The sequence below is a fragment of the Prionailurus viverrinus genome, chromosome D1 (genome assembly GCF_022837055.1).
Source record: "Prionailurus viverrinus isolate Anna chromosome D1, UM_Priviv_1.0, whole genome shotgun sequence".
NCBI classification, from domain to species: domain Eukaryota; kingdom Metazoa; phylum Chordata; class Mammalia; order Carnivora; family Felidae; genus Prionailurus; species Prionailurus viverrinus.
In genome coordinates this window covers 64,162,021-64,176,719 of record NC_062570.1, presented here as the reverse complement: position 1 = coordinate 64,176,719, position 14,699 = coordinate 64,162,021, and the positions used below count along the sequence as shown (strand labels likewise).

General features: G+C 37.0%; 1 protein-coding gene across 1 annotated transcript in view; it reads right to left on the bottom strand.

Moving 5' to 3' along the window:
• Positions 1-603: 603 nt before the first annotated feature.
• The window catches only part of ZNF215 (zinc finger protein 215), a 30,793-nt gene continuing 16,697 nt past the window's right edge, over positions 604-14,699 (bottom strand). Inside the window, exons 3-5 of the mRNA XM_047824007.1 lie at positions 13,320-13,405; positions 11,797-11,929; positions 604-2,474 (exon numbers count right to left, since the gene is read on the bottom strand). Of these exons, the coding sequence (XP_047679963.1) occupies positions 1,567-2,474; positions 11,797-11,929; positions 13,320-13,405 (1,127 nt within the window). The 3' untranslated portion in view covers positions 604-1,566. The remainder of the gene's footprint in view (positions 2,475-11,796; positions 11,930-13,319; positions 13,406-14,699) is intronic.

The following is a 14,699-nucleotide window of genomic DNA, read 5'->3' as shown; positions in this document are numbered from 1 at the left end:
TCTGCCCCTCTCCGTACACATACTCTCTCTCAAAATAAACAAATAAATAAAACAAAATCCCATTTACAACTTCATGAAAAGGATAAAATACCTGTGGATAAGTTTAACCAAGGAGATGAAAGATCTATACGCTCAAAACTATCATTCATTGATTAAAGAAACTGAAGAAGGCACAAAGATCTTCCATGCTCATTGACTGAATTGTTGTTAAAATTAATATTGTTAAAATTACCCAAAGAATATAAAGATTCAATGCAACCCCTCTCAAAATTCCAATGGCATTTTTCACAGAAAAAGAAAAAAATCCTAAAATTTGTATGGAACTACAAAAGATCCTTAATAGTCAAGGCAAACTTGAGAAAGAACAAAGCTGGAGGCATCACACTTCCTAATTTCAAACTATATTATGAAGCTATAGTAACCAAAACAGTATGGTACTGGCATAAACACAGACACACAGATCAATGGAAGAGAACAGCGTGCCCAGAAATAAACCCACACATATGTATGGTCAATTAATTTACCACAAAGGAACCAAGAATATACAATGGGGAAAGGACAGTCTCTTCAATAACCAGTATTAGGAAAACTGGACAGCCACATGCAAAAAAGAAAATGGACCACTATCTTAAACCATACACATACACAAATAAAAAATGGATTGAAGACCTGAAACCATAAAACAAATGAACACAGAATAATTTCCACCTTAACTCATCATAAGTGTTCACACTCCAGTATACTTTTTCTGTTTTTGAATAAGATAGGAGTTTTACAAGCCACCATTCATTCACTGGGAATGTCTCCAATATGAACATGTTGAGGCAGATTAAGATAAGCCTCCTGGCTGAACACTGTTTGGGATCCTGAAGTAGCTTACAGAAGAAAGAGGAAGTTCTAGTATCCAGAGTATTATTTAATACAGAGCATTAACACACTTTACTGACCTCTTAATGTTTGGAATAAATGATAGACCCAAGACTATGGATGTCTCTCTAGGCTGTATCCCAAAGAGTACTTTTAAAAATGCAGACTTGAAGACTACATGTAGATTTGTTACTCTAATTCTAGGTCCCACTCAGCACCAGGACAGCCAAGGATATTATCAAGGATGGAGTAATTTGCTGTCACTGTGGTCTCTGTCATTAATTCAGAGTTCAGTTCTTTGTCAGTAGTCTTCCTATATTCTTGTGAGCTCGTGGTTTCTCATGACCTTCTCATAAGGACTGAAAGTTTGAGTTTTATTAAATATCAACTCTAAGGGTATTGCTTGGCTCCTCCCTACTTCAATAAATTAGGTGAATATATGGAAGCCATAGGTCCCATTTATGAAATAGAAATGATGATGGCCATGATATCAAAATCATGATAGGCAAAGACTTTATGGTGATATATATAAACTCCATACCCTTGTGGCTTCCTTTGGGAGACTGGAAAAGCTCAGACAGATATATGCCCAATAAAATATTTCCCTCTAATATAGTTCTGTCATATCAATTAAAGAATAATCCCTGACAAACGTTTTATTGCATTTACTACATTCACAGGATTCCCTCCAGTATAAATTCATTGATGTAGGTAATCCTGGGTTTCTTCCTTCTCTTGAGTATGAAGTTTTTGGTGTTTTTTAAGGTTTGAACTCCTATTGAAGGTCTTCTCACATTCTTTACATTTGAATGGTTTCTCTCCTGTATGAATCATTTGATGTCGAATAAGGGAGGAGCTCCGGCTGAAGGATTTTCCACAGTTAACACATTCGTAGGGATTATCTCCAGAATAAAGTCTTGAATTTTTATTACTATTTTTACTCTCACTGAAAGCTTTTCCACATTTATTGCCTTCACAGACCTTTGCTTCAGTATGAATTTTTTGATGCTTAGTAAGATTTGTACGTCTGTTGAAGAATCTCCCACACTCACTACATTTATAGGGTTTCTCTCCTGTGTGAATGATCTGATGTCGAATGACGGATGAACTCCGGCTGAAGGCTTTCCCACATTGATAGCATTCATAGGAATTCACTAAGTTATGACTTTCTGGGTGCTGAATGTCTATACTCAGGCTCAAGGCATTTCCACATTTATTATATTCTAAATGTTGCTTACCTACTGAATCTAAATTAAATTTGAAGTTAGTTTTAAACTTATCACATTTTGAGAACCCCTTTTTCATAGGAATTCCCTGTTGTATATCAAAAATTGAATTAACTGACTCAACATCTAAGCTTTTCTTATTCTCACTACCTTCAAAGTTTCCCTCCTCAGTGTAGACTGTCTTGTGAACAAAAGCTTCTTCTGGCAAATTTATGTCCCAGTGTTCCTGGTTCCTGTATAGCCAATCATCACTCATCCAAGCATCTGAAGAAGGGGGTCCACTTTTGGTCAGTCTTCTCATAATTTCTCCATGAGATGATGATTCTCCAGAAATTCTCTCCTTTGTAACTGAATCTTGGTTTTCTGAAATTACCTCTCTGTCTAAAAAGAAATTAAAAATTCTATGAGCTAGCAGAAGGGAAATTGTTTAATTAGGAAAGGGATGCTAAACCACATAAGGAAATATGCAGATTTTATGGGTCTTAAATACAGAATGGAAATGTGAGGTGACATTAGAAAAGGAGAAATATAGAAGAAATAAAAGGGACAAAAGTATTAAAAAGGAGGTTAGAAGATCAAAAAATATGAGAAGAGCTATTCAAGTATATTAATGAGAATACATAGAGCTTGGGTAAAATATCAGCATATGAACTGGGATAGGGTGGCATTTCATAGTTCGCATTGTTACTGGTTTATAACTAGTCTGTGTGGATTACACATAGTCTTCCTTTCTCTAGCATCTTGTCTTTGTCTCTTTTAACCCATGCTGTTCATCAATAATAAATACACCCTTCTGAAACACCAATTTAATCATATCTTTAAAAACACATCTACATTGGGGCGCCTGGGTGGTGCAGTCAGTTAAGCGTCCGACTTCAGCCAGGTCACCATCTCGCGGTCGGTGAATTCGAGCCCCGCGTCAGGCTCTGGGCTGATGGCTCGGAGCCTGGAGCCTGTTTCCGATTCTGTGTCTCCCTCTCTCTCTGCCCCTCCCCCGTTCATGCTCTGTCTCTCTCTGTCCCAAAAATAAATAAAAAACGTTGAAAAAAAAATTAAAAAAAAAAAACACATCTATCTTTACAGGCTCCACACCTTAACCAGCTAAAACAAACTTGCAATCAGTGTCTCTATTTCCATACAAGCTGCAGTTATTCCCCATATTTAACAAAGGCAGGAAAAAAAAACAAACTATAATCAAAGGTAGCAGAGAAACCACCCTTTTTCTGGGCTCAAAATCACTCCTGATTCTAATAGCGCTATGATATTTCTCTAGGTATTTCCTAGAATGCAAAACTTCACCTGTTCTAGTTAAGATTTAATTCTCTTGTTTTCACCTGTCTTCAGTTTGTTTCATTTAATAATGTCCCACTTCCCTTCTCAAAATTGCTTTCTCACTTAGCTTCTGTATAAATACTTACATTCTAGCAACTTTTTAAAAACTAAATTTCACTGACTTCCCTTTATCCTCTCACATATAACTTCAGGTTTATCTAATGCATTTACTTCCATACTTCATTGGTAGCCAAAACACATCTTCCACTTGGTAGTCTCACATATATTATCAACCCCTGTTTTTATCCATCTCCAAGACAATGCCACTCAACTATCCTACTGCTCTCTTCCAACTTAACAAATGAGCCTGAGAATTTCATCTTTCATGTGGAAAGAACTTCCCTCAATGTCCTCACTTGTTTAGTGAGTCACTGTCCTTCTAATATTTACACTAGAGTCCACGAAGAGATCTTGAATAACCATTGCTCTTTAGCTCTCATATCTAATCTGTCCTGAGGTACTATTTTTTTATGAAATGATGTTTACCTCAAAGCAGCTCCACTGATATATCCAACTTTGTCAAATACCTATTAATTCTGCCTGGTTTAGTCTAATTTCTAGCAGAAATTATCTGTCTGTGTAATACAGTGGAAACTAGACCATTAAGTCAGAATCTCCTGGGGTGGAGCCTAGGAATATAACGGGGGTATCAACTGTAGTTTCGCTGTTTCTGCCTCACCAGCGTAAACTGGGTGTGTGGGCAGATAACCTATAGGTCTTCAGTGAGAGAGGAATCTCTTCCAAACCTGGACCTAATTTAGATGGTGAGATCCTGGACTTCAAGCTTGATGCCATAATGAGGTCTTAGGAGAGAATAAATATATTTAATAATGGGGAAAAAAATAATTTGTGGCCAGAGGACAGATTATAGATCAAAATGGCTGCACATTCATAAAAAACTCACAGCTAACATCATCCTCAAAGGGCGAAAACTTAGAAGCTTTCCCCTAAGGTCAGGAACAAGACAAGGATGTCCACTCTCACCACTTTCATTCAAAATAGTACTGGAAGTCCTAGCTGCAGCAATCAGACAAGAAAGAGAAATAAGAGGCATTCATACTAGTAAATAAGAAGTAAAACTCTATTTGCAGATGACATGATACTGTACATAAAAAACCCTAAAGACTGGGGCGCCTGGGTGGCTCGGTCGGTTAAGCATCCAACTTCGGCTCAGGTCATGATCCCACGGTCCATGGGTTCAAGCCCCGCGTCGGGCTCTGTGCTGACAGCTCAGAGCCTGGAGCCTGTTTCGGATTCTGTGTCTCCCTCTCTCTGTGACCCTCCCCCGTTCATGCTCTGTCTCTCTCTGTCTCAGAAATGAATAAACGTTAAAAAAAAAAAAATTAAAAAAAAACAACCCTAAAGATTCTATCAAAAAACTACCAGAACTGATAAATTTAGTGCAGTTGCTGGATGCAAAATTAATATACAGAAATCTGCTGCATTTCTATACCTTAAAACAAAGTAGTAGAGAAATTAAGGAAACAATCCCATTTACAACTGCACTAAAAATAAAATATGTAGGAATAAATTTAACCAAAAGGGTGAAAAACCTGTACTCTGAAACCTATTAAACACTGATGAAAGAAATTGAAGTTGACACAAAAATTCCATGCTCATGAACCGGGAGAACCAATATTGTTAAAAATGCCCATATTATACAAAACAATTTATAGATGTAATGCAATCCCTATCAAAATATCAATAGCATTTTTCACAACACTAGAACAGATACCATATGTTTTCACTCTTATGTGGATCCTGAGAAACTTAACAGAAACCCATGGGGGAGGGGAAGGAAAAAAAAGAAAAAAAAGAGCTTAGAATGGGAGAGAGAGCCAAAGCATAAGAGACTCTTAAAAACTGAGAACTGAGGGTTGATTTGGGGTGGGAGGGAGAGGAGGGTAGGTGATGGGCATTAAAGAGGGCATTTTTGGGGATGAGCACTGGGTGTTGTATGGAAACTAATTTGACAATAAATTTCATAAAAAAAAAAAAAAAAGAGAATCGTAAAATTTGTATGGAACCATGAAAGACCCTGAATAGCCAAATCAATCTTGAAACAGAAGAACAAAACTGGAGTATCATAATCTCAGATTTCAAGATATACTACACAAAGCTGTAGTAATAAATACAGAATGGTACTGGCATAAAAAATAGACATATAGATCAATGGAACAGAATAGAGAGCCAGAAATAAATCCATGATTTTATGATTGATTAATCTACGACAAAGAAGGCAAGAATATCCAACAGGAAAAAGACAGTCTCTTCAACAAATGGTGCTGGGAAAACTGGACAGCTACATGCAAAAGAATGAAACTGGACCATTTTCTTACTCTACACAAAAATAAACTAAAAAATGGATTAAAGGGGCGCCTGGGTGGCTCAGTCAGTTAAGCGTCTGACTTCAGGTCATGATCTCACAGTTCATGAGTTCGAGCCCTGCATCAGGCTCTGTGCTGACAGCTTGGAGCCTAGAGCCTGCTTCAGATTCTGTGTCTCCCTCTCTCTCTGCCCCTCCCCCACTTGTACTCTGTCTCTGTCTCTCTCTTTCTCCCTCTCTCTCAAAAATAAATTTAAAAAGGGATTAATGACCTAAATGTGAGTCCTGAAACCATAAAATTCCTACAACAAAATATAGGCAGTAATTTCTCTTACATTGGCCGTAGCAACATTTTTCTAGGTAGGTCTCCTTTGGCAAGGAAAACAAAAGCAAAATTAAACTCTTGAGACAATACCAAAGAATCAACAGTAAGGGAAACCATCAACAAAACTAAAGGATAGCCTACTGAATGGGAGAAGATATTTTCAAATAGTATATTCAATAAAGGGTTAGTATCCAAATATATATGGAAGAACTTGTACAACTCAACACTAAAAAAACAAATAATCCAATAAAAAAATGCACAGAGAACCTGAATAGACATTTTTCCAAAGCAGTCATTAGATGGCCAACAGACACATGAAATGATGTTCAATGTCACTCATCATCAGAGAAATGTAAATCAAAACCACAATGAGACATCAGCTCGCACCAGGCAGAATGGTTAAAATCAGAAACACAGAAAATAACAGTGTTGGCAAGGATGTGGAGAAAAAGGAGCACATTTGGGGGGAATACAAGCTGGTGTAGCCACTGTGGAAAACAGGATGGAGGTTCCTCAAAAAATTAAAAATAGAAATACCATATGATCCAATAATTCCACTACTGGTTATTTAGCTTAAGAAAATGAAAGCACTAATTCAGAAAGATGTATGCACCCTATGTTTACTACAGGATTATTGATAATAGCCAAGATATAGAGGCAACCAAAATGTCCATTCATAGAGGAATGGATAAAAAAGATGTGGTATGTATATACAATTGAATACCACTCAGTTATAAAAAAGAATGAAATCTTGCCATTTGCAACAACATGAATGGATCTAACAGGTATCCTGGTAAGTAAAATAAGTCAAAGAAAGGCAAATACCTTTATGATTTCACTTATATGTGGGATTTAAGAAACAAAGGAAAAAAGAAAAACAAACAAACAACAAAAAAAAGAGTCTTAAATATAATGAACTGATGGTTACCAGAAGGGAGGTGTGTGAGGGAATGGGTGAAACAGTTAAGGGGATTAAGAGTATATTATCATGATGAGCGATGAGTAATGGAAAGAATGAATGAATCATTATGTTATGCACCTACAACATAACACCATATTTTAACTATACCTCAAAAAAAAAATGGATGCACATTCTTTTACACTCTCCTATAGAGCAATGGAGTTAATTTTTCTTCCCCTTGAAAATGGGCTCCTTCTGTGACTGCTTAGCCTACAGAATGTGGTAAAAGTGATACTTGCCACTTCTGGGCCTGGCCTTTAGGAGACTGACAATTTCCAATTCCTCTCAGGATACTCCCTCTCAGAACCTGGCTGGCATGCTATGAGAAGCCCATGCCTCAAGAAGAGGCCACATGGAGGTACTCTGGTCCATGGGGCCAGCTAAGTTCTCTGTGACAACCAGCCTCAACTTCCAGCCATGTGATGAGCCATTTTGATCATTCCATCCCAGCAGAACACTGTATCTTCAGCCAATATCGTATAGATCCTGAGAACTCCTAAGTCAACTCACAAAACTGTGAGGATTAATAAAATGATTGCTGTTTAAAGTCAGTAAGTTTGGAGGTAAGTTTTTAGAAACAATAGGTAACTGAAACAGTTAACTGTTCCAGTAGCATTTACTGAATGGCAAAATTCCTAAATGTATTTCTCAAGCAAGTTTGTGATGTTTGCTTCATATTTCTATAACTCATTTTTCATATAACTCTATTATTCCCATTTTTAAAATAACTTTCATGTATTTTGTTATTTTCAAATCACTTAGTTCTAACACATAGGAAAATTACCAATATTTTTATTTTACATCTAGCCACCTTATAAAAGTCTTAACAGATATAGTAGTTTTGACAATGAGTTTCTTGGATTTCTAGGTAGAAAGTTACCATTTACAAATAATAGCCTTTTTTCCCTCTTTTCTACTAATTAAATTTCTCATTTTTTGGTCTTTTTGTTCATTAGTTACATATTTCAGGTCAACATTCAACAGGTTGAAGCAGTGGCTGCTAACTTCCAAGAGAAAGAAGTGGAGTCCTATTACAGGCTAGACCCATAACTCGCAATGTCACTTCTGCAGCATTTTATTGATTAAATAGCTCAGTGCTAGCTGAGATTCAAAGGGAAGAGAAACAGTCTGCATTTTCTTTTTTTTTTTTTTTTTTGGTTTAACTGAAGTATAGGTGACACACAATATTACATTAGTTTCAGGTGTACAAAGTCTACATCTTGATGAAGAGAGCGACAAAGATTCCATAGCCACCTTTAAATCACTATAATCCATTAACGGTTTTGGAAAATAAATGACATTTACAGAGGCAAATTCCAGATTGACTGAAGTATTATATTTAAATGATGAAATAGATGAAGTCAGAATAAAATCAGGAAATATGTTTCTAATTTGGGGATGGAAAAATTCTTATGCATAAAACTAACAGATATAAAGCACTGGGGGAAAGATATGTGATAACATAAATTTTAAAAATATGTATGGCAGACACCATAAATAAAATAATAAAAAACCTGCAAGATCTCATTTGTCGTAACTATGATCAATAGTGAGAATTTACATAAATTTTATTATATATTCTTAAAAACCTCTAAATTCTTAATAGATAATAGACATAAAACCATTTGCTGAATCACAAGTGACCAAAACAAATAAAATAATTTTCAGCTTTTTCATAATCCAATATACATCTATCTATCCATTTTTTTCCCCCTTTGGTCCTATATATGTGCAAAAGCTTGATATAAAGGTAGGGCAAAAAGGGACATGGTCCCTACCCTCAAGGAACATAAAGCCTAATGTGGGAGACAATGACCTATACAGATACAAGTAAAATATAATTGTGACAAATGATAAAAAGAGAAGATTATGGTGCTATGGGAGTATATAACAGAAAAAACTAACTAGTAGGAAATGTGAAACTATCTGAGATCTGAGAGAAGACTAGGAGTCAACTAGGCAAAGAACAGGAGAATGAGATGAGAGATGATGATGGACTACATGGACTAGAGTAGTGGCACTACGTATGGAGAGAAGTGGAGACATTCAAGGGACATTTAGAAAGATAAACACACACACACACACACACACACACACACACACACACACACACACACACCCCAAGTACTAGAGAGGTGAAGGAAGGAGAAGTTGTGTCAAGGATAATACTCTATACTTGTGTAACAGGATGAATGGCAGTGCTGTTTACTCAGGGAATAGAAAAAGATTGGAAAGGAAAAGTTATGACTTTGGTTTTATGGAACTGAAGTTATCTTTACGACAGCCAAGAGAAATGTCATGTCCTTCAGAAAAGAAGCCTGGGCTGGGGATACAAATTTGTAAGTCACCTATACATGTGTGGTAAGTGAAGGTGCAGTTGTGGATGTGATAACCTCAGGAAGAAAATACAGAGTAAGAAAACAAGACAAAATGAGACCAAATCTTGAGAAACGTTGCAATTTATTAGAGAGCTAGAGAAAGATTAATCTGCAATAGGCAGAGAGAGAATAACCAGACAGAGAGGAGGAAAATCAGAAGTATTCCAAGAACCTACGAGTGTTTTAAGAAAGAAGAGCAGATAATACTGTCACTTGCTTTGGAGAAGTCAGTGAAACAAAGAACGAAAACATATCCACTGGATTTAGCTACAAGAAAGTCATCTATGACCTCAGTAAGAACTGTTTCAGATGGATATTTGGAATAAGAGACAAGTGAAATGGATCAAGGACTAAAAGGTGAGGAAATGAGAAAAGTATAAAATATCTTGAGAAGTTTGGCTATAAAGAGGTGAGTGATAGAGAGGTTGAAAGAACAATTTTTTTAAATCAGTAATGACCTAAAAATGTTAAAAAGCTAAATGGAGAGGGGTGCCTGGGTGGCTCAGTCAGTGAGCATGTGACTCTTGATTTCACCTCAGGTCATAATCCCAAGGTCTTGAGATATCCCAAGATATCCACGTTACCCCTGTGCTGAGCATGGAGCCTGCCTAAGATTCTTTCTCTCCCCAACTCCTGTGTGCTCTCTAAAATAAAAATTTTTTAAATTAAAAAAAACAAACATAAAAATAAATTTAAAAAAAAGCTAATAGGAGGACTAGCTAATGAGAAGCAGAAATGGTGAAAATATAAGTGAAAGAAGACAGGGAGAAATGGGGTCCAAAGGAAAATGGCAGGGGGATGGGCAAGGGAATTTACCTTGGAAAGGACGAAATTGAGTAATCTGCGTATCAAATTAATATAGATTTCAGGTAAACAATAGCGTGCTAGGGTGCTAATAGATAATTAGTGAGTATGATTGGTATAACCTTTCTGTAGACAATATGGCACAAAGTAACAAGACCTTTAAATATATTCATGTCCTTTGATGCTGAAGTCTCTTCTAATAAGGCATATCCTATGGAACTTATCAGACACGCCTGAAAACTGGGCAACAACCTGAATGTCCATTGGCTGGAGGGAATGGTTAAATATATTATGATACTTGTATATGATGGACCATTACATGTGAAGCCCCATTTCCACAGATTAGTGATAACACATAATTGCCCTTGGTATCATATTAGGTGAGAAGAACAGAATAGAAAACAACACATTCCTGATGATCCCATTTTGGAAAAAAAGAAATCTTCATAAACCACAGAGACACATCATTGCAAAGAAAAAAGCCTAATAAATAAAAAAAAAATGTTAATATTGCATAGTTTGGGGTAATGAGGTCATGGGTGAGTTCTAGTCTTCATACTTTTCTATATATACTAAAATTTATCATAAGCACACAATAATTGATAATCTCCCACAAATAAAATGTTAATAAGAATAAAGAGATTATGATGAAGGTAGAAAGTGCACAAGAAGTTCTATAGTAAAAGAAGGAAAACTGGAAGATTACTAAAGTCACTCTTGCATAAAGCAGAGCTTTTTGTTTTCTTTGAAAGAATACTACTTAATGTTAGGTTGTCTAATGTTTGTTTACCTAGCACTTCCCATGCTCCAGGCACTGCTCTAAGTGTGCCACACATATCAACTCATGTAGTCCTCACAGGAACGTGGAGATAAATACTGTTATTAACTCAGTGTTACAGATGAGGAAACTGGCAGATGGGTTGCTCCAGGCCACAGAGCTTTAAGTGTCTGCGTTCCTCACCTGCAACATTCCTCCAATTACCCACTAAGAAATCGAATCTGTGAATGAAAAGCAATGATAACTTTTTTCCTTCAAAGCTTCTGCTGTTTTATCATCACCTCCCCAACTCTTAACTCAAAGGCTGTTAACCTCATTGTGTGTTTAACAAACAGAAGATTCTTACAAATGCCTCATATCTGCCTGGTTCTCACCAAAAAAAGATGTGCTTGGGATTTCTTGCTCTATTATCCATCTTCTGTCCTTTCCAACTCAGAGAGCTCAACTGTTTTGGAAAATACATGTTCTTTTCATGGGGAACATGAAAAAACAACAAACAAACAAACAAACATGACACTTCAGACATTTTTATAGGGAAGAGAATTCCATCCCTATGTAGTAGTCTAAGAGCTGCTGAAAGATAAGGCCAGGGGTCACCACAGACTTGTGTATTTCTAGCTCTATATTAGAAAAGACTCTCCCTCAGATACAGCAGGAAAATCTCCTAATGTGCCCATAGGACATTAGGAAACCTGAACCCAAACCCAAGTGTCCCTACCTACTGTAGTAGTCCTATAGCTTTTTAGCAGCAGATAAAGAAACTACTGATGGGCAGCATAGGTAAACACATAGAAGTCACCTTGATGCAATGAATTCAGGTTCCTATAGTTCTCCAGCATCACGTCCCTGTACAGGTTCTTTACAGCAGGGTCCAGTTGTCCCCACTCTTCCTTGCTGAATTCCACAATCACATCTTTGAATGATATTGGTTCCTAAAATATTAAGTTTCTTTTTAATCAAAGGTCAGCCCCAAAAATATTACTACAGAAGAAATGAATTTGGAAAGAATAGTGTAGGTGCCTAGAATATGTAAGAAATTGATGAAAATGTTTGGGGTTCTAAGTTTTGACAAACAGGTTATATTAGAGGCCTATCAACTTGGTACTTGCAAAAGGAAAATCAAGAGCAGTTTTAACCTGAAATTAACTTTCATTTTGGTTGAGGAGAAAAAGACAGTTGGAATAACTATGGAACAAAAAATTATTAAAGAGTAAAAATACTTGACATAAAAGGAATTCAGAAGAGAAAGAAAGAGTTTCAGATAGATTGACAGGAATTGTAATGAAGACGGAGGCTCTGCTAGCAGAAAAGTTAGGGCATTTCCTCTCAAGAAATATAGCCTGCTAACTCCTTACCATTCAGGTCTCCCAGCCCAGCCCTTTCCTGATTACCCAAAGTAGCCACCCTCCTAGTCAGTGTCTACTGCATTATGCTTCTTTCTTTTCTTTGTAATTATTACTATCTGCAATTATCTTATTTGCTTGTGTTTGCCTGTCTACCTCTACTGTCATTTCCGCAAAGGCAGGGATCTCCTTTCGTTTACCATCACATAACCAGCCCTTGGACAAGTGGCATGTTAGGCACTGTGTCAATATTTGTTACAAGGGCCTTCACACCATCAACTGCTGCATTTCCCTCTCCAGCATTCTCAACCTTGTCATGATGGGCACATTTAATCACAATGAGATACACAAATCTTTTCCCTTCCTCTACCTCAAAGCCAGATGTCTCTAAGATATCAGAGGACCTTGTGAGTAAATTATCTAGGTTAGTTTTGCCTACTTCCTCACCTTCTTTCCTCAACCCTCCGCAACCTGGTTTCTATTCCCACGCCTGGTACCTCCGTGATGGTAAGTGAACGGGCACTACTCAAGCTGAATTTTCCCGAAATTTTAAAGGATTTATCCTTGAAATTTTCTCATCCTTGGCTTTCACTGACATCATATCTTCTTGGTTTTTCTCTACCACTCTGGTTCTTTCATTTCAGCATCGTTTGAGGTTTCTTCTGCTCCTGCCTATTAAATGACATTACTCAGCATCCTGCCCTTGGCTCCCTTCAGTTTCAATTCTAAACATTCTATGGGTAGGCTCTATTTCTCTGGTTTAAATTATCATCTACAATCCTGAGGGAACACATGCACAGAAAAATACAAAGATTCAATATTTTCTGAAGAGTGTATCACCAACGGAAATAAAATAGATCCAATGTCCTATGGAAGAAGTAATAGTCTTATGTCCTTAGATGGACCTATGTTTGGCAAAAGTTCAAAAACCAAAAAGAAAATGCAGGTCATTTCAGTAGAGAGCAGAATTCTAATTCACCTGGGAATTGCTAGTCAGTGAGTCAGCTTCCATTTTCTCCTTGATGCTCCCCTTCTGGAGCGGGACAGAATCCTTGCAGGGTGTCTCTGAGGAAGATGAAGGAAAACATTATGGAGACAGATTTCCCCCGGAGAAACATTTATTGATTTACAGTAGTAGTTTTAACATGCTATTCATAAAAATCATTTTTAAAACTGGAAAAATAATGACATCAGGCACTATAAGCAATCAGAATCTCTAAAGGTAAGAGCTCAGGTGTTATATTTTTTATTTTTTTATTAAAAAAATTTTTTTTAACGTTTGTTTTGAGATTGAGTGCTAGTTGGGGAGGGGCAGAGAGAGAGGGAGACTGTAGAATTCAAAGCAGGCTCTATGCTGTCAGCGCAAAGCCCGACATGGGGCACGAACCCATGAACTGCAAGATCCTGACCTGAGCCAAAGTCAGATGTTCAACCAACTGAGCCACCCAGGTGCCCCTATTTTTTATTTTTTAAATGTATTTTATTTTTTAAAGTTTATTTACTTTTTTAAGAGAGATAGAGAATGAGCAGGGAGGGGCAGAAAGTAAGGGAGAAAGAGAATCCCAAGCAGGATCTGCACTGTCAGCATGGAGCCTAATGCAGGGCTTAGTTTCACAAACTGTGAGATCATGACCTGAGCCAAAATAAAAAAACAGCTGCTTAACTGACTGAGCCACCCAGGCACCCCTAAAATTATTTTTTAATGAAAAAATTTGACAGGTAATCCAGTCCTGGGGATCCCAAGGGCTGCTGACAGGCTCTGAAGACATCTCTGGGTACTTGGAGGATAGTAGGTGTGACCTCTGAACTATCTGTCTTCCATTTGACCTGTGGAGACTAGTGTGGACAGTTGTAAATAAATGCCTTATGGCGTTAACTGTGAAATCTTAAAAAAAAAAAAAGTCACATATAAGTAGACTCGTGCAGTTCAAACCTGTGCTGTTCAAGGGTCAACTGCATAAGAACAGATCAACTGACAGTAAAGATAGTTTTACTTCTTTTCCAATTAGGATGCCTTTTATTCCTTTTTCTTGTTTAGTTGCACTGGCTAGTACCTCCAGTATAATGCTGAAAAGAACTGGCAAGAGTGGGCATCCTTGTCTTGTTCCTTATCCCAGGGCAAAGCTTTAAGTCTTTAACCATTAAGTGTGATGTTTGCTGTAGTTTTCCACAGATGTCCTTTATCAGGTAGAAGGAATTCCCTTCTATTCCGAGTCTGTTGAATACTTTTATCATGAAAAGGCATTGGATTTTGTCAAATGCTTTTTCTGTGTCGAGATGATCTTGTGAGTTTTCCTCTTAATTCTATTTTTTGTTGTTGTTGTTGTTTCAGAATTTAAAGATTCATCAGTTACATATA